At 46.4% G+C, this 20,821-nt stretch overlaps 1 protein-coding gene across 4 annotated transcripts in view; it reads left to right on the top strand.

Moving 5' to 3' along the window:
- l(2)gl (LLGL domain-containing protein l(2)gl) overlaps window positions 1–16,282 on the top strand; it is a 68,304-nt gene extending 52,022 nt beyond the window's left edge. For 3 of the 4 annotated variants that reach the window (XM_065429265.1, XM_065429264.1, XM_065429266.1), the window contains 4 exons: window positions 753–979; window positions 7,081–7,497; window positions 9,127–9,336; window positions 13,060–16,282. In XM_065429265.1, the coding sequence (XP_065285337.1) occupies window positions 753–979; window positions 7,081–7,497; window positions 9,127–9,336; window positions 13,060–13,078 (873 nt within the window). In that variant the 3' untranslated portion in view covers window positions 13,079–16,282. Of the gene's footprint in view, window positions 1–752; window positions 980–7,080; window positions 7,498–9,126; window positions 9,341–13,059 lie in introns of those variants that run through there. The other variant, XM_070534110.1, reaches the window with a different exon arrangement.
- The last annotated feature ends 4,539 nt before the right edge of the window (window positions 16,283–20,821 follow it).

Raw genomic sequence — 20,821 nt, 5'->3', positions numbered from 1 at the left:
CCAGTATACAAAATCATCTATATAATCAACTGCGTGAGCTTCGTACTTGTTTGAGTCTTGCAGTATCTGCAGTTTCGTCTCAATTGACATAGCTTTGCCCTTTGTTGGCGCACCTACTGCTGCTCTTGGGCTGCTTCCAAGGTGCATATCTGCTTTCTCTGAGAGAGAGAGAGAGAGAGAGGGAGGGAGGTTATAGAACAGACGTGCAAGCTCCATTTGCTTTCACTTTTTCTTTTCTCTTCTCTGGAAGCTTGCACGATCGTGGCCGATGCAGACGCCAAGCAGCTTGCGCTAGCTTGTAGCACACTGCGCTACCTTGCGAGGCTCTCCATAGCTTTTGCAAACTGTGCATGGGTGGAACGTGCTGTGCAGTAATGGCAGCAGATACTAACTCGTGCAGGCAAACGTTTCGCCTCGTCTCAGCATCGTTTGTTTAAAGAGAACTTAGCAATGCAAATTTCATGATTATTCTGCAAAAAAAAAAAAAAAAACGCTTTCCAGAAAACAAAATTTCGACCATTATGTCCGATATGCAGTGAATAATGTTTTTCTTTTTTTCTCATAGCCCCAATGCATAAGTTGATACTCTTAAGGCGACTCATCGTCATGGCTAATATATTGTTATACATGGTATCATTATAAGCAGACTGCACCGTATAATTTTGAATGACGGAATTCGGCGCTATATATTGGGAGTGCTGTTTTCATTGTTCATAAGTTTTCTCTACATGTGCGTGTTCTCTGTGTTGCAGGTATTCACACTGCCAAGCTTGAAGCCATTTGGAAAGCTAAAACTGACGGCGCACGAGGGAGCTCGGCTGCGCAAGTCTGCCATAGCACGCTTCCCGAGCCGTAGCGACCCTGCTCGCGTGGAGTACTGCCTGGCGGTGCTCTCAAACTTGGGTGAGGTGGCGCTTCACTCACTCCCCGACCTGCGCCGCCAGATGATCGAGGGATGCCTGCGCCGTGAGGACATCAAGTGAGTTGAGAGTGTGCCATGTGTGTGACAATTTTCGCAGCAGTAGCTGTTCTCGGCTCTCAGTCAGCCACAAAACTAGCGACTTGACGAAATCTTCTCTAGTTTCCCCAGGTGCCTGCATGCTAAGTGTCCTGCCATCGCGTGTGTGTCATGTGGTAGTCCAGTGGCCATGGTGTGTCCCTGCTGATCTTTACGTTGCTGGTTCAGTCCCGGCCGTGCTATTTGCATTCTGATGGCAACGGAATGCAAAAACGCTTGTGTACCATGAAACTTAGGTGGTCAGAATTAAACCGGAGCCCCCCACTACGGCGTGCCTTATAATCGGATCGTGGTTTTGGCACATAAGACCCCCGAAATTAAAGTAGAAAAAAATTTCATTTGAGGAAGCTGAACACTGGACACTGAAAAGTCATACGGGCTATGGGGAAGATGAATGCAAGGGGACACATCAGGAGTTGATCGCCTCTGCATGGTTGCTTAACCCTTCGATGGTCTATTTTTTTCACCATATGCTACCTCCCCGTGTCAATTTCTTTTTATTGCAGATTCCAATTCTTCTTGGGGAGTTATTTCTAAAAAAAATATACCGTAATCTTTCTAGGGTGACTGTAATGTGAGAAAAAAATATTTTGCGTTGGTGTATATGTATTCTTCATTGATGAATAACCACAGTGAAAAAGGAAATAAGCTTATAAGACTAGAAAATTTGATGCATTGTTATAGTTCAAGGATTTGAAAATGCGCACACAAGAATATTTCGCAAGACTCAAATGTTCCTGCTCTTGCACTAATATGTACATTGATAGCGTAATCGAACTGCATAGGTGTGCACGCTCAACAAAACTGTGTGGTTGTGTGCCCATCAAAAAAAGCAACACGTGTGACAAACTTCCGCTAATCTTCATCTTATCACCAACCAGAGGCAATTAATTTTCGCAAGTCTAAAAAAAAAAAACAAAAAAAAAACACGGAAACGTATGTACGGCGACAGCGTTCCTATGCACACCCCTGTGAGCACTAAACGAGCGAGAAACAAGAGGTCGCCCTTTGAGCGATTAGTAACGAGATAGCCATCAGTTTTGCAAGCAGAAGAAGCTGAAACCGCCCTCGGAACAAAGCCCAAACCGCCTCCCAAGCGCCAATGCGCGAGCGGTAGTATATAGACGCGCAGGAGCGAACTAGCGCTAAAACCATGCAACGAAAACCAAGAGAGGGAGGCATGCGAAAAGAATGCACTGTACTCCCACATAATGGCAACACATGACAGAAAAGAAAAGGTTAGGAAATTGGCGCACTTTTTAAATGTACAGACGGCGCCGTAAATATATGACATCGACCATTTTGGGCTTCGTTCGCGGCGCCGTATATTTACATCATTGACCCTCAAAGGTTTAAATATTTCTCTAACACGTTTCACTATAAAAAAAGAAGAAAAGAAAAAAATAGAAAAGAAGAGAAAAAGAACTGTAGTTCAAGAGCATTTCAAATGTTGCCTTTGACACTAAGCTAGATTTCATGCGGTATGTTGTAAGCAGTGTCATTACTGTAAACATAGTCTTGTAAGGGCACCTGCTGAAAACATTTGTAATGAGACACTAGAGTTGTTTAGTAGAAGCAAACATAATCATCTTGTAAAGAATTCATCTGACCTACAGTGAGTAAGAAAAATGCATTTATCACCACACATAAATGAAATTGAACCTCGTTATAGCTAAGTCACATTTGACATGGAAATGGCTTCATTATGTGCTATATTTGTCAGAAGCGTGTACCGTAGAACCTCGTTGATATGTTCCCGTTGAGTACGTTTTCCCGGCGCCAACATTCGAAATCGAGAACACAAAAAGTAACCCAATAGAGTTATGCTCATTTTTACCAGTTTATATGTTCCCGGAAAACAAAATTTTTCGACACAAACGTTTAGTGTGTCACCAAACTGTGATCGTATGATACGTTTTCCGGCCACTGGATCCCATGTAAACAAGAAAATGCACGAGATGCGTGCGATTGAGAACAGCATATAGCCACCCGTCTCACGTGAAAATGACAGCGAGCGTTTTCTTATTACGGCACCAGCAAATCTCTGGCTTGGGTCATCGCATGCCGCATTCACAGCTGTCACCGCCAAACCTGTTGGATAAGTAAGCATCTTCACTAGGGATGGGCGAATAGTGAATTTGAGGCTCAAAGTGCATTCAAAGCAAAAAAATGGCTGTGGCTTAGGTAAGGTTAAGCCCAGGATGCGAAGCATACTAGCCTTTATTTTAGTTGTTGAACCACTGTTTAGCCTGGTGAACTGCTGTTGCTTGGCTATATTTGGTTCGGCTAGACGAAGAAACAACTCATGCATTACTTCTTCGCCTTCAAGAGTGGAACGCGACAGCGTTCCCGTCGACCCGCCAAGGGGTGTAAGACAATGGGCTACAGGGCAGCGACTACGCGCCCCGCATTGGACGCGGTGAGCGTCGAGCAAAGCAGCGTTCGGCGCGGCAACGAAATGTGCGCCTGAGCAAGAGACGCACGCCTTAGAAACAGCGCGTTTCTAAGGCAACACCGCATTCACTAGAGGCGCTTTTGTACCGCTTTGAAGCGTTGTACTCGTGGCTCAGTGGTAGCGTCTCCGTCCCACACTCCGGAGACCCTGGTTCGATTCCCACCCAGCCCGTCTTGCAAGAGTTGAGCCAAAGCCACTTCTCCTCTGTCGTGACGTCACGGTGTCACGTGATTTCATGGTCACCGCCGCGCCTGAGGAGCTGGGTTGAGCCCTCGTAATATGCTTCGCATAATAGTGATTTGGTCAAATAATCTCAAGTCAAATAGTTCCAATAGTATACAGTCGAACCTCGATATATCGAACAGCGCGGTGATCGCAAAATAGTTCGATATAGCCAGAATTCGATATATAAAATCACGTAGAAAACGCGTCAAAAACTAGCGCGAATCAATCAATGAACCAATCGTGGCGCAATAGATACATGAAGCTTCAAACAAAGTATTTATTTAGTTCGCTGAAAGTACTGAAGCAGCGTAGCCTGCTTCATATTGGCAACCGCGTGCTTGACCACGGCGTCCTCAACATAGTCCAAACGGTCCACAAGAGACAGTCCAGTGCCTTCTATTGCGCCGCAGTAGCGGCATACAACGGCCAAAGCAGCTACAGCCTCAGTTGCAGTCAGGAACGGGGCAACATCAGCGCTTGCTAAATCAGCCTCGGCAGCGTCTTCGTTTGGCCGCTCAGCAGTCACTTCTGCCGCGATCTCCACGCCTGTTAACTCCGCCACTGTTCCGGTGCTGTCGTCACCGCCAACGAAGTCCGCAATGCACATGATGTGTGGCTCAGCACCGACAAAGCGCTCCAACTGGCTCCACGGCCGCCTCGATCACGCGCGCACGGCAGGGCTTGCCCCCGCCGTGCGCGCGTGGTCGAAGCGGCTTGCCCCGCCGTGCGCGCATAGGTGCGCGCGTGATCGAGGCGGCCGTGCTGGCTCCAAGCCGCCGCGTGTGTACGCCGCTACGTTCAAATAGCGCCCTCGGCGCAACCGACGTGGGCAGCTGTCGTACGCAGCAGTCTGGAACGCCGATCGCGCCGCTGCTATCTGCGGGAGTGTTGCGGGAAAGCTCGCCTCCTGTCAACAGAGCACTCTTGGTCTGGGGCGGCGGAGTTCGATATATCCATTTTACATCCGGCCCTGTTCGAAATAAAAAATTAAAAATGCATGCGATTTTCCATGTGATATAGAAATTGTTCGATATTCGCAATAATTCGATATATCCGTGTTCGATATATCGAGGTTTGACTGTATATCACATATTGCAGCAAAACCTTATTAATTCAGATTTTACGGGATCAAAAAATAAAAAAAAAAATGTCAGAGTCCAAATGAACAGAATGTCGCATTTTCGAGACTATCCAGAAAAAAATAAGCAGGTGCTTACTGTGTCAACACGCTTTTATTAGTAAATTCATGAGAAAATCCTTCTGCTATTTTGCACAAAATCGGTGCTGAACCTGCAATTCTCTTCATATCGTGACTGATTGGCTCTCACAGCGGCGATCGAGGGCTTACAATTTCCTTTGCAGCACAGCCGCGGCGCGCACCTTCGTTTGTGACACACTTTGCACTAGTGTGCATTCATCACAATTATTTTTTCGCCAGTGAGCTGATTGCCAACAGGTCACACGTCCGTCGCTATGTAGCCTGTGCTCTTCATCCTCGATAGCTTTGCACTGAGTCAAAAAAAAAACGTTTGCCGCAATCGCTACAGAGGAAACCGCAGCCGCTATTGACGCGATTATGAACGGCGACTTTGTGGTTGCTAAGGCACCGAGACAGACCGAAACTAACGTTCATTGCATCAACTGCAGACAAAACTGCAGTTGCTCTCTATGTGATCGCAGATGGCGACTACGCAGTTTTTTTAAGCGTGCGGCCGAAGCATGTATTGAGTTTGAAGCTACTTTCTGATGCAACTGCTGCGGAAGAAACCGTGGCCGCTGTCGACGCGATCATGGATGGCGACTATGCATATGAAAGCCTGCAGCCAATATGGTGTTAAGCGTGGTGGTAAACGCAAGAATAAAGGCTTTAAAGGCACAAATAGGCACATAGCGTTCCAGGGTTGTCACTCGTGTACTATTTCCGCTGATGGGTATGGAGATGCGGATTATGCCACTTCGTTTCTGTTAGACGCTAGCACCGCTTTTGCTCTTTTGCGTCGCACATTTCTGGCTCTTTAATGCAAAAGCATATAGCCTTCGAGATTGACAGTTGTTGTATGGCAGCCATAACGTTTAAGCATAGCCTCCGAAATGTGTATTTGTACTGGCCTGCAGTGGCATCTGGCTGCCTATTCGGGAGCGCCAAGTAATTCAAAGCTATTGAATACTTGAATTCAAATTGAAGCAAATAATGAATAGAGAATAATTCAATCGAATATTTGACAACCCTGAACGCCCACCCCTAATCTTCACATATCTGTTTTACAGTGTGTGGTGCATAGTACCATTGTTAGCATACCGTGCACTTTTAATAGGTGATAATCCAAATGCGCCGCCACTCCTTGCTGCAAGCGGTGCAATGTGGGCGTCACATTTCGCTTTGGTGCCATCCGGCATCGCCCACCAGCTCGATTTCGTTGCGGTTTTGCGTCACCGTCTTAAAACACCACACAATCGGAAAACAGTAAAATGCATCTCGGGCCGGAACGATCTGCGTGATGGTTCACATTACGTAGATGTCAACAATAGTTGACATTACAATTGTTGACATCAGGTCTTACATTTTCCTGGTTAGTACGTTCTTTCTCACGTTTTTTTTTTTTTTTCCAAAAACGTATGAATGAGGTTCTACTGCACTTGTCACGTGCTCACATCAGCCAAAGACATTGTAGATTTATTTTGCTATATGCAATAATTTGTTATATCCATGTTTGTTATTGAAGTTTGACTATACATTGTTTTAAAGAACACTATAGCTGAAGCTCAGTGTCACTGCCAAGAGTGGAAGCTGCCTCATGTCCATGTTTCAAGCTCTTTGCAAGGTTACCATGCCAACAAGTCGGCAAGCCACGCAGGCAAATCGTTCTGAATTAAACAAAACAAGCATGAAAAAGCAAACATGTGCCCCAGGACATGCTTCAAATAAAAGACATGTTTCTTTGTATTTCTTTAGTTGTACTGGTCCAACTTAAAGGGGAATGAACTAGCCGTCACCAAAATAGACCATCTTGCTACTTCCCTTGTTTTTTGACAGGAGTTGCACCATGCGTTTGAGTTTGTCATAATTTTGGTGATAGGTGCCATGCAAACTGCACAAAACAATAGTGTACCGCAACATTGTACTTCATGCACACATCATCTCTGCTTTCGTCCTGTCCTTTGTGCTGTTTTTACCTCCTTTATCATGAACCAACCAGCCAGATTCAACACACTCCTGCAACGTTTGTTTTTTAACACCAAAACAGCTTAGTAGCCGCCCTAAAGCGTGGTTCAACTCCTTGATTCAGCACTAAATGTGTGCATATTCATTATGCCTTTTTTCTTTCTCTTTTGCTTTGCTATACGTAACTAAGACTTCTTTTTTAACCTCACCGTGACCCAGTGGCATCTGCAGCCTTGTGTTTACCAAGGACGGCGAAGGCTTCTACCTGAGCTCGCCGTGCGAGTTTGAGCGCTTCTCCCTGTCGGCCAAGCGGCTTGTGGCCCCCCACTGCCAGGTGGACCTGCCCGAAGGGGTGCGGCCTCAACCCCCACAGCCCCAGGAACCCCAGGTGGGCAAGGAGGAAGAGGCAGCAACAGCAAAAGCTCCCGCAGCATCAGCCGCCGAGGGAGGGGAACAGAAGGAAGCCAATGACGAGGCTGCAACAACCAGTGAAGCCAAGTCGGAGGAAGCAATAGAGCCGGCAGAAAAGAAGCCCGAGTTGTCCTCCTCTGCTGCCACATCTCCGACATCACCAAAGGAGGAGTTGTCGGAAGGCGGTGACGACGACAAAGGTGGTCTGGACTCCCCGCCGGACAGGTTTGTGCACGCTCTTATAGTGGTAGCGCCTTGCAGGCGCTTTCTAGGCTACAAATGGGGCAGCAGGTGCTATGTTGGACCAAAATCAGCCGACACGCTGCGGTATTGCAAGGTTCACAAAGATTGATTATGTAGTCAGTGCAGAATCATCGGGGCTTAGTGCTTTTGGCCGAGTCTGCCACCTGCCAGTTGTAATCGAGTTGACATCAGCCTAGCACGAATCATTGCAGCACAGGTTGCCAACTTGTGCAGAGCTGGTGGGGCCCAAGGCAGCCTGTGATGCACGTTGTAGATTTTGTGGCTTTGGCGAGCCTACGTTTGCACTCCTGGAATTCAGCCAGGGTCGGGAGCTTCTTTGGGCGGTGCTTTGTGGCGAGAAGTCGTGGTTTGGCGGGATTTGTGGAAGTAGGGGGGGAGGGGGAGAGTTGCTGATGCGTGTTGAGCTGATGGAGGCTGGATGCCACAAACTATGCTTTGTCATCTTGCTGTTGTGTAGCGTTTTAAGATGGCAACAGGAAACTGAAAGGAAATAGAGCCGGTGGGTGACGTCATAATACGGTGCTGCCAGAGTAAAACATGACTCTCACCTTGCAACTGCCTGCAGCAGGGAACGACAGCGCGTTTGTAGTTATGACCCATTGAAAGTGTGCAGTATGCTTCCAATGACAACTTTGCCACACATGATGTGAATCAGATTGATCAAGATGCTTATCACAGCAGGGTTTGGGTGATAGCTGTGAATGCAATATGCAACGGCCTGCGAATTGATTTGCTAGTACCAGAAGAGGAAACTCAAGTGTGTTCTAGCATCTTATAATTTGTCATGAGTAGGCAAGTACTGCAGGGAAGCTGCTGTGGCAGGTGCCTTCTGCTCTAAATCTCGTGTGCTCGCATCTTTTCTTCACATGGGATCTAGCAGGCGAAAAATTTATCATAAGATTGCAGTTCGGTGATGTACAGAACGTTGGTGCCAAAAGATTGTGTTTTTCAGGAACGTATTAGCCAGTAAAAAATAATCGTAACTGTAATGGGTCAGTTTTTGTTTTCTCAATCTAAACGTTGGCACCAGGAAATTGTACAATACACGATCATATCAGCGCGGACTAATTTTATCACTGAAGCAAGGCATATATTTTGTGCGTGTAAACGAAAAAGAACAAGCAAAAATAAAGAAAAAATTATCAGTGCAGTCTCTGACTGCATATGAAAGAAAGGCTTTTTTCATGAATTGCCAACAAATCAAGGAGTTGGAGGCAGCATATGGTTCTTAGAACTGAAGTCACAGTCGTAACGGTGTGAATTATAGTCAAAATATTTTCAAGACTTTCTTTGTGCCATCCAAGGCAAGTGATCTGCATTAGGCAGGATGCTCCAAAGGCGTGGCACAAGGGCCTAACCTCTGCTTGATACGACTCATGGACATTTGCAAAATACCTATTAGAAAGAACCATGTTTAGCTGCGGTGCCAAATTGACAAGTCATACAGTTAGAGTTGCTGACACTCAAATTTATAAGCTAAGTTTTAGTGTTGGTTCCTCTCCATTTCGGGCATGTATTGCAAAGCATCATGATTCCTACACGAGTCGTCGGACCCATCTCTCTCTCTCTTTGGGATGTTTTCCAACCCAGTGGCATCAGTAGCCTGGTGATCACCAAGAACGAGTCCAACTTCACCACCACCACAAGCACAGTTGGTGACCTGAAATCTCTCGAGCTGGAAGACCTGCTGCCTGCTGACCACGAGGAACTGACTGAAAAGCTCCGCTCCGAGTGCAAGATTGAGGTGGTTCGCGAGAAGCGCACGCTCGTCGTCGTTCGGGAGGAGACCCTCGTCAATGGGTAAGCCTTGCTAATGGAGCCTGCCGCCCATTTGGAAATTTTCCTGCTCTTTCAGCCTCTAACTGCATACTCACCATATGTGTAGCCATATATGTGTACTCAAACCTGCACATAACGCACGGAATTGTACGTTAAAGAAAAGTTGGTTACCCTATTTACCCGTATGTAACGCGACCACGGTTGCAATGCAAGGGTCGACTTTCCAGTCACGTGAAATTAAAGAATAAATGAATGAATAAATAAAACTGCGATTGTAACAGAAGATGAACGGAAGAAGAAATGGTATCTTTCTTCAAGAGTCCACAATTTGGAAATAAGTTCTCTTGACTTGTCGTTGTCTAGGGTGGAGACAGCTTTCCTTGGGCGGTATTCTTGGGCGATCCCATTAGGTCATAGGTGATGCAACACTGAAAGCGTGCCCAATAAGCTTTTGGCACTGTCCTAAGCTCACTATCAGTGTGAAGAGCACTGTCACACATATCTTTTGTGGGGTTTGGTGCCAGGACAAGCCGAGTATTGCAAAAGCGAAACTATTCCCATAAGCGATTGCCCGAGAATCACATAATCTTTGAGCTTGTTTGAGATTAACTGCTTCTTTAGAGGTGGCCGCACAGTCCTTCAATTCGGGGACAGTACCACGTCACCACAAGGTCCACAGAGCGCTTCCGACCGGCCTTGCATTTAAGGGGGGACATGGTGATTAAAAGTTATCATTATTTATTTATAACCCAAACTTGATAAAAATTGGCGTGCTTATTTAGTTTCTTCTCCTGATTCTAAAAATGCAATTATTTTTTCTGTAGGTTCATTATTTCATTACTTAATTAAGAAAACAATGGATTTTACGGTGTCTTTTTTCTTACTAGAATAGACAAATAACCGCTGCACAAAAATAGACAAATGACATATGGTCCAATAGAAGAAAGCACAAGCTTCACAACATAGGAAGAACTTTTATGGTTGGATCAATATTTCCTACTTTATAGTGCACTGAACTCCATTGTTCTGAATATGGCCATGCATTAGTCAGACAAAAGACAAATTTTAAAAACTTTAAACAAAGAAAATTGAAAAACTGTTTCCTATGTTTGGTGCTCCAAACATCTAGCTTCATGCTGCAAAAAAAATTAGTACTATATCTATGATAGCTACTGATATATCACAGTAAATGTCTTGCTGGGTGGGTAAAATTAGCATTTCGAGAAAATCAAGAAAACAAATAAATGTCACATTTAATTGTGAAGATTCACAAATGTGTGCACATACACATTCCCAAAACATTAGTAGGCTCCTGGGGCATAGTCAGTTTGGGCATTTGTGCCTCGGTGGCGCTTTTTGAACAAGCACTGCACATTTTCTGCCGATGCACGCTTGTGTTCAGATGCGGCTGATCGGCGCCGGTCTTTTTCCTCCATGCGCTGCATACACTTTTCACCAGCGCCGACACCGATGTGCGAACTGTGCCCGCGAGTCATCCAAGACCCGTCGTACGATACAGCGACGTTGCCCGGGTTGCCGAAGTTTAATTGGCTGTAAAGCTGCCGGACCGACTTCGCGCATTCTGTTGTAAGCGTCTCAGCTGCGCGGGTCGCGGCGGGCGTCAACTTCGTTTTGACGTACCCCTGCCACGTTTTCGTATGGAGCCCGCGGTGCGATATATTCATTGTTGCGAAAATATCATTGAACGCAGTTTGCCGATTGCCGTTGCTTTGCCTTGCGCGCGCAGCCAGAATATTGACGGTAACGGATTCACTTTCTGAGTCCCATTCACACGCGGCGAGCTCCACGCTGACGCTTTGTCGCCGCATTTCGAGCATATGAGCACCAGACTTACTGCAAGGCCATATTCGCGCTCCTTCCGGCTGATTTTCGCGCTACCGCCGCATGTATTACAATTCATATGCTCCAGCAGTGCGTTCACCGATTCCAGGCACACCACGGTGAAAACTGTGTCGTCAAGCGGGCCGGCCGCGACATCGCCAGCGGACAAGATCTCCGACTTACGGCTCACTGCTGCGGTTGACGCGAGCTCTTGTAGTTTCTCGTCGGATCTCATGTCGATTACCTCCAAATCTGAAGGCGTCAGCATAACGGTGTCACGACGGACGCGGCTGGCATTTTCGTCGCACCTACTCGTTGTCGCACCACCTAGGCCTAGCACTCGGTCGGCTCCATCAGTTCCGTCGCTTGACGCCGTTGGTGGCTCGTCCTCAACCACTTGCGACGCGGTGGGGCGTTTTTTGAAGTTGTTGAGCATGGACTTCTTCCTTTTCTTTCCATACTTGTGCTTAGAGTCAAACTTTCGGAGCGGAGGAGGCATCGTCGCGCGTACTCACACAACGATCGCATCGAACATGGCGTCTCGCGTGCGCCTCTGCTGCGGCTAGCAGACAGCTCGGGAGTGCGCCCAGCCAATCACGTGGCGTTATCTCGTCACGTGCATGCGACAGCGAATGAGAACGCGCGTTTCATCTATTTTTGCCGCCGGTTTTTGTATTGAACCAGCAAGCCTAACGAAGCGGCAGCGCGCGATATTTGAAGCTGAAACCGCGTTCTTTCAAACGAGACCAAGATGGCCGCCCTCAAGGCACTAGTACGCGAGCGCGGCGTCATTGCATGTGTGTCGTTTTCGCGTCGACACATGCGAAAAATCAGGTGCCCCATCTGTTTTTAAATTGTTCGTACGGCTGAAATATGACCTTACGAGATTTGAAACTTGGCAGATAGGGAGAATAGTAGATGTAGATTAGAGAAATGCTATTTTCCAAAATTCGTTTTTTTTACGATATTTTGGGTCTAAAGACCCGTGTCCCCCCTTAAAGAGGGCCTCCCGCTGGTCGTGCCATTTATGAATTGTTGACGTTGAGCCAACCAACCACGGCGGTGTTTCCCACCTTCTCAACCATCACAATTGCTCGCCTCGTAAAGCGAGCATTATGTCAAATACACTAAGTCGCCATACGTAACCATTGCGCCGTAAACAAGCACAGTAAAAGCACAGTTAAAGTGGCATTAATATTAAGAAAGAAACAAGTTTGGTTGGGCAACTTGTCTAGGATTGCATTGAGACTTGGAGGTACAAGTTGCTAACATGGCACTGAAAACCGCGGTATTTAGCGTACAGTCCAACCCAGTTATAACGATATTCAAGTGCCACGAAAATTCCATTGTTATAACCAATAACTGTTATAACAGAGTTGCATGAAAACAAAAAACAAAACGGGAGATGGCGTAGCTGTTCCAAGAAAAATTTAATCGCGGGGAGGCCAGTTCTCCTCCCCAACACCTTCCTCCATCCGCCTTCTGATTGTGTTGACTTGTTTAACTCTGCCTCCTGCGTGCTCTGATCACGGGTTGTTCACAAGCCGCGGCTGTCGGCATTCAAGAATGGCACTCCTATATCAACTGTTAAGAGTGGTCACAAGCGGCAAGTGACATACGAGCTCCGTTGAGGCATCACTTTGGTGGCCCCAAAAGGAGCCTCTTATACGATGCGGGATGGTTGCTGCGGCAACATCTCAACTTGAGAAATGCAAAAGAAACGCTGGGACGTGATCGCCACAAGCATCTCGCCACATACTTCCCACTGGCTTGCATGAGAAAACCGTTGAAAGTGCCAACATTGCTTACTCTTGCCTGTTATTAAAACTCAATTTGTTGTAATCTGTGCCCATCTCTAATTTTCTGCTCTCCTGCTCTCTCTTTCTCTTTTTCTCAAAACAGGAGCTCTCCTACAAATTGAACCAGCCTTCATCAGCTAGCACCCGCCGCTTGGAACCTTATCGTATTTCACACCATGTGCATTTGTTTTCATTTATTTTGTTTTTATTCCTCTCCGCATAATTGTTTTCACATTGCAGCTAGTTCCTCTTAGCAACAGGCATTTCTTTTTATTTAATTTCCCTGTTACTTGTTGGTCTCCTCATTTTTTTGGCCATTTCTTGCGCACCTTTTTTTTTTTCTTGGTTTAAGGAACAAAGCACAGTCCCACCACCCAACCACACCCACACACACATTAATGCGTGTTAACTTGTGGCTGTGCATCCCTAGCATGTGGGCGCGCATGTCCAACAGTGTAGAAGAGGAATAAGTTGCGAGAGAGTGGGATTGAGGGGCAGCTGCGTTGTACAGTTGGCTACAAAAGTTCGGGAAACATGGGACTCGCGACAAGAAGCCATGTCATCGCGAAACCTGGGCAGTGTAGCCTCATGTCTAACTGCCGCATAAATCCGGGTTGGCTGCGGAAACTCATGACCCGTAAACTTTCTTGGCCAACTGCGCATCTTTGCATTTTCTTCCTCCTCGCAAGGGAAGGATCAGCAGGAATGTTTCTATTTTTACGTGTTTACTTTGCCGATGATTGTACCTCCTTCCCCCACACTTTCCTAGGCATGTGCTTTGCTGCTACATGACCGAGGGAGTCTCAAGAAAGCACAGAGGCAAGGGGAGAAGAGCTTTTTCCTTGTTTTTACAGTCTGTGAAGCGCACGATGTACTGCTTTTTGTCACCAAAGAGTACACTGGTGACATCGCTGGTTGGCTAAACTTGTGCAGTGGTGCTTGGATTGGGTGTTGCGTATCCGGAGGCTCAGAAGAAAAAGCACACTTAGGAGCGCTGGCAGAACCACCATTCGGACTAGCGACAGCCCTTGTCTTTGCACGTAGTGACGTGTACTTTTTGACTGTGAATAAGACGAGGCAATCCGTTCATAACCTCTGCCTTCTTCCTAGGGTAGACTGCCAGGGCTGTGTTTGACCCTTGTTGATGCTGAGCTGGCGAAACCAATATGGGTATCTGGGAAAAGGGTATATGCAGTATATGCGGGAAAAGGAGCATGCAACAGCTCTGCTGAGATTGCCAGGATACTCGAACCGTGTCACCTTGATTTGATTGAGTACTGTCAGTGTTTCATCATTCCAAGTTTGGTGGTCGATACTGCAAGCACCGTAAGTGCCTTTACCTTGGCACAAATGCAGCAGCTCTCTGTGTTGTCATGCTTTAGCATGACAGGCACGAGTCTCATTGATGCAAAAAAGATTCTTGCTTCATGTTTCTCGAGGCCACCTTTGTTGAGGCATCTACGCGGGAATAGATCTCGGAGTAGTTTTTCCCACCTTGTATAACTTGGTTACTGTGTGCACAGCTCACTACCTTGCTTGTAACTTCTTTCGGGGATAAAAGAAACATAAGCCAGACATTTGAAATTGCAGGTAGCGAAATGAGGTAGCAGCTGAGGTAGGTCAGATAATAAGTGCTGGTCAATTTTGACCTCCAAAACAGCACTCTTATTCCTCTAACAGAAGTTTTAATGGCCTACGCTCTTATCCAGCCTGCCTTGACTACAGTCTCCCATCATTCGTTATTTCGAACTGTGTTTTTCACTTTTCATTTGCCTGCAGTAGTGTCTCAAACTGTTGTTCTATTTGATTGACATGACGAAGTGAGTGCTGTAATGTTATGTTTAATCACGCATCGTCGAGAGGCCACAGAGCGAGGCTGTGCAGGCTGTTGCACATTTTTGTACTGCAGTTATTGCTTCTTTACTTTTATTTATTTGTGGGCCTCGTTTTTCTTGTTTCTGTGATGGAAGAAATGCCTTTGCGTCGTCGGCATGCGCAAAAAGAGATGAGAGATTTCCGTGCGAGCTTCGGTATGTTGCAGCTTGCTGGAATGCCGTCTGCTTGTGTTCCGAGTGTCTTTTTCTTTGCATTTGCACAGACGCAGTTAACGCTGCAGCATCCACGCTACGCTGCTAGTAGGACAAGCAGCCCAGATTTTTAATTTTTTCGTTATGGCCACGCCTAGTGCGACCATACTTGTGTCAACTTATACTATATTATATACTAGAAGGACCACATATTGCACTTTTATTAGGTGCGTCGCCCCATAGGGGCTGCTCATGGCACGTGTCTTTCTCTGACCTTGTTTGCACTCACCCGTGTGCATTCCTCAATTTCTACTCAAAGTGACGGCGAAAAGATTTCATGCAGTTGTATCTCACCGCGAGCACAGGGGGCAACTGTACTTTGTCTCGTCAATTCTGTGCAGCATACAGCCCAAGGCTTTATGGCTCGTGTCAGCCAGTTGGTATAGTGAAAGCCGAATTCTGCGTTTCAGTAAAGGGAGAATAAGGAAGGCTTGCCCATTGCGCAATACCATGGCACTTCCATAAAGCTCCCGTTGAACCTTGGTTGTGCGAAGGGTGAGAGTGTAGGAGCCCTTCATCTGGTTCTCTTTTCTGGTTGGTTGACACATTCCGTAACGTTTGCTTACACTGCGCGAACTTAGCGAGACTGGGAGCACAGGAGGTGCACTTCTTCACTTCGTTTTCCGCCCCGTCTCTCTTGAATCATCGGAAACACTTCTTGTTTTTACTCTTTTTTATTTTGTATAGGGGGTAAGGGGACAACAGACAAATCATCACATAATCAAAAAGTGCCATTTTTCAGCCTTCCAAATAAAAAAAAAATGGTAAAGTGGGGAGAGGAAAAAGGAGCACTTCTTGGCAGTTTTTTTTTTTACCTGGCTTTTCTTTTATGAGCAAGTGGCGGTGTTTGCATTTTTTTAAAAGAAAAGGTCTATACATACTATATATATATATATATATATATTAACGTATTTAAGGCTTTTTTTTTATTTCCTTGTCCTATGTTTGTTGTGCTCATCACCACAGGTCTTTTTCGCATGTTTATACAGGGCAGCTCTTTTGCTGCACGAGTGTGTGTTATGAGGGCAGCAGCAGTTTATATGAGAATTCTTCCACAGTACGCCTCGAATTATGCCACGGAAATGCCCATATTGGTGATGGTGGTACCTACAACTGCTATACTGCAACATGGTGTTTCTTTTTTTGTGTGTGATGCTGTAAGACTTTTTCAAGCTGTCTTCTCTTTTTTTTTAAAATTTTACCGGGCCATTTTCGAAATAAAATGTTTGAAAATTGTAATAGTTGTCATTTATTCACAGGCCTGACTTGATGAGTACCACGCAGACGTAAAATTGTGAAGTCAGCACTAGCCAGATTTTTTCAACGAAAACTTCTTATTGCAATAGCAATTATATGGACACTCCAGACGCATTTTTTGCCGTTGGCGTCGCCGTGACGTTAGTGTAATGTTCAAGGGCGATAACGCCGTATGCTGCTTGTGCGAGTGAAAGCGCGCGAAGAGAGCATGCCAAGTATGCATAAACTCGCGGCCAGACGGGCCGGTCTGCGGCCGCGATAAATATTCGCCCAGTTCGCTGTGGCGGCATTGCATTCCCGCATTCCTTGCCGCTGCATGTGCACCATGGCGGTCGCGTTGCGTTCTCCTTCGCGACAAATGCAGCACACGGTTCCTGCTCGGTTCTGGTGCTGTCTGGGAAAGGTTCAGGAAGGTCTTCGACGCGTCCGACGTACAGACGCGTGAAACGTCTTGAAGATGATGCACTACCGGAATTGATCGCTCGAGAATATTGTTCTTGAATACAACTTGCCCATACATCGCTCAACTTTGAACGTTGCATTTGGTTTTCTTGCGCCATCGCGGCATATAGTACATTTAGTCAACTTGAGAAAGCGTTTGCCGAGCACATCTTCGTGGGTGAGTGACTGTGCTGTTGAAGTACATGCAGCGTCGTATACTGAAGTTTACATGCTTTGTACGCGTTAGCTGGTCCGCATCGCACTTGCGTGTCGCGCCGCGGTGCACACTTGGCTCTCGGAAAGCTGGGGCAAGAAAGATACGTTCGGCCTTCCTCTGCTCGGCGTCGTGTGCTGCACAGCCATTGCTCGCGCTCGAGTACGTGTTCGAGCATCGACCTTCTTGCAACGGCTCCGATCACGAGCGCAGCAGGGGCAACGCATGCCGATAGTGACGCCCGTCGACTCGCAAATGACGAGCGAGCAATGCGCCTGCTAGGCGCAACATGGCGCATCTGAGAGATCAGCGGTTGTGTACGGTTCTTCACTACGTGCCACATCCGCATCGCTACCGCTTTGCCGCCAGGTGCACACGTCTGCATAGGCGCTATTTAATAGCTGCTAATAACAAAATTAGGTGATTACTATCCCTGCAGCTTGTTCAAAATTACTTAAGAGAATGTGCGCTAGGCATTTGTAGTCGATTTAGCCCAAGTGAAATTCCGTAGCAGTTGGCCTTTAAGCTCCCGTAGTTTGCGACCTTCGAGTGACCATAGCCAAAAGCCAAAGCCGTTATCCGGGCACTCAAATGAAAACATGCGAGCAAGTTGCAAGAACAAAACGTGATCATCCGGGTAACCAGTCAAGACCTCATTACATGCGCTAATTGCTTCCCAGGCAAGTTGCAAAAAAATTGTGCTTCCGAGTTTTCCTAATGCTTGTTCACAGTATCACTCGAGCTGTAACCTCAAGTTAGAGCTCGAGTCGATACAGGGCCCTATGCACTTGTTTGTCATCTTTTGGCACTAAGACAGTCTTGCGTGTACTCTTTTCAATGCCAGCGGTCCACGAGTTCCGCGGGCAGCCTCCAAGTAGCGTCTGTCGTACCGCGGATGGCTGTTTTTACAATGGCAGCGGCGGTGCAGCGCAGCCAGCTGGTGTTACGGCGTTCGTCGCTGGCAACCGATTGCTTGAACGGCACGAAACTTCGATGACAGCTTCAGAAGACGTGAAAATGTCGCAGATCCACCATTCCGAACTCGTTGCGTCTTGTCCAAATGGTGCGAGCACTGCAGTTCAGTGCGCATACCAGAAGGCAGTGCTATAGAGATGGTATTCCACGACACGGTGGCACGTGTACTTTCACCTGCTGTACTGCTGCTGTGAGGGACATTAACAAAAAAAAAATCGATTTTGCGTGTGTGTTAGTAAAAAAAAATTACTCTTCTATAATACCAAAAACGTCACTTTCACCACGAGACGCGGCTTGGTAAGCCATAAGAAGGAACGACCGGTGGCAACGCCGCCTTCAAGATCCTACACTAAGGGGGCCCTGTTCTGGACATTGCCAAATTCTGTAATGGCGGCATTTTGAGCTAATCAGGGAGGCCGTAGCCAGCCCTGTGGGCCAATCCGAGCGGAACACATTGGAAATTTGACTTTCTGGCGGAACACCGGAATAGCACCCCTGGACGTTGCCAAATTCCACGGTATTGTCGTACGCTATAATGGCGGCATTTTGAACCAATCGGCTGCAACCCGGGGGTATGCTACGGCCTCTCCGATTGGCTCGACATGCCACCATTGCCAAATTCGGCGATGTGGCGGAATTTGGCAAACGTACGTCCAGGATAGCACCCCAGCTCGCCGTGGTGTCGTGGATTTTGACGGGTGTCTTCTAGGGCCTAGTCAATTGTTTATCAGTAAGCTCATTCTTTTCTGAAGCGGCCAGAGATCGAACATGGTAAGTTTCAGGAACATTTACAGGGCTAACGTAAAGCCCAAATAAAAAAAAAGAATGGTTTGAAACTCCTGACTGCATGAAATTAAAAAAAAAAATTAGCTTGAACTTCATTTTTTATTTTAATCAGCTTCTTCCAAAATTAATGAAAATATAGTTTCCAAAGAATACTTTATTTGTCCGAACTGATTTAGGTGCTTCTCTTAGGTGTCGCTTAGTTTGGATCGGGATTGTTGGCACTTTGCTTGTCATTTTTTTTTTTCGACAATGTACATCTGTACTTCACATTGTCGCGTCACACACTGCCACGCCGAGCGCCATGCAATGTTGTGCACACCTTAGTTGGTGCTCCATATCAAGTATGTGACTCCCACCCACTAAAGGGGATTGGCCAAGAAATTGATTTTTTTTCAATTTATTACGAATAAATTGCAGAATATCAATACGGACTTACAGCTGTAGAAGGTGAAAATTGGCAGTTCCCGTTCAGAGAGCTTCCGTTCAAGTTTTTTTTTTATGACAGTTTAGGTTCAATATACCGTTACTCATGCACATAAGGATAACAAGTCGAACCTCAATATAGCGAACACTGTTATAACGAACTAAATTTAATGTTTAAGCTTAAACATTCAATTTACATGTCTCGCCCATTGCGTATATGTTTACTGTCACTTGCTGAAGTAGTGTTTACAATACTTAAAGCATCCTTGAATCTGAGTTGGCACGCTTACCTGTAGTGGGATGGTATGTGCTTGCGAGAACGAACCCAGGAAAACCAGCGTTGCTGCTAGTACATTACTCATAGATTGACAGGCAGATAGCTTCCCCTTGCTGGCCATAGGCGTTAAATCTAAATTCTAGAATTTAACGGGCCGAAACCACGATATGATTATAAGGCACGCTGTAGGGGGGACTCCGGATTAATTTTTACTACCTGGGGTCCTTAAACGTGCACCCAATGCATAGTATGCGGGCGTTCTTCAATTTAGTCCCCATTGAAACGCCGCCGCCGCCGGGATTCGATTCCGCGACCTCGTTCTTAGCAGCGCAACGCGAAGCCACTACGCCAGCACGGCTAGTGGCACAGGCGTTAAATTACAGTAAAGGGAAATGCAGTTGAGGTGCATTTCCTCCTTGCCCTCGTACATCAATCGTTTTTCTAATGCACTAGCTGTTTATTTTGTTTGTTAATCTTGGCTGCTTTGTAATCTTGGTTGCTTCCTGGATCTCCATGCGTGTCTCTTCTGTTGGGACTGGGGGTGTTGATAAATTTTGACTATTAGCATTGCCCCCTTGCTGCCATTGAGAATAAAAGTGAGTGGATCATAAAATGGAAGTAAGCTAAACCTCGATTTAACGAAGTCGCTGGAACTCAGTTTCGTTAAATCGAGAACACTCAATCAAATAACGTATAATAAGCAGATATGCAGAATTGGCCTTCATGAGCTTTGCAGGACTATGCAATTGCGCACTAAGGCTTCACAGAGAAGGCAATACCTGTTTCAACTCTGCCGAGACAGAGCAGCTGTAGCCATCTGGTAGAGCTTTCATGAAAGGAAATTGGCCCGCCTTTCACCGGCATGGCAATGTGCGTACTGATATAATTCTGAGGCATTTTGAACGCGGCATTTTCCTGTTGGACGCATCTTTTCCCATACTTTGAAAGTTTGAAAGTTGATTTCACATAAATAAGTTTCCCACAAGACTTCTTTAAATCGGATGAGATGTCGAGTTTACTTCGTTCCTTCAAGCTTCTCAGTGCATTACTAGGCTCTGTGGACCTTTGCCGGGAAATGGGAAGCACTTCGTTAAATCGAGGTTTGACTTTAGATGTGTTGGCGTATTCTGTGGCGCTACGTATACCTGCCTCAAAGTGCAAAAAGTGACAGTAGCGTTCTAAATGGTGCTCATCTTATTCTGAATTTTGCACTAAGCGCTACACATTGAAATGAGCTTTTGACAACGCGTACCCTCCATGACCCAACCTCTGCGGAAGTGTATGCGCTTGGTCGCATTGCTGGCGGCACCATTTCGAGGATGCGTTTATCGATAGAAAAGGCACTTCTTCGCGGCCGTTTCTGGGATGTGTGCTGCAGTCTGCTGTGATGCATGATGGCGAAGCT

This window comes from Dermacentor albipictus, chromosome 2, assembly GCF_038994185.2.
Source record: "Dermacentor albipictus isolate Rhodes 1998 colony chromosome 2, USDA_Dalb.pri_finalv2, whole genome shotgun sequence".
Lineage (NCBI taxonomy): Eukaryota > Metazoa > Arthropoda > Arachnida > Ixodida > Ixodidae > Dermacentor > Dermacentor albipictus.
This window is presented reverse-complemented; position numbering and strand designations above follow the sequence as displayed.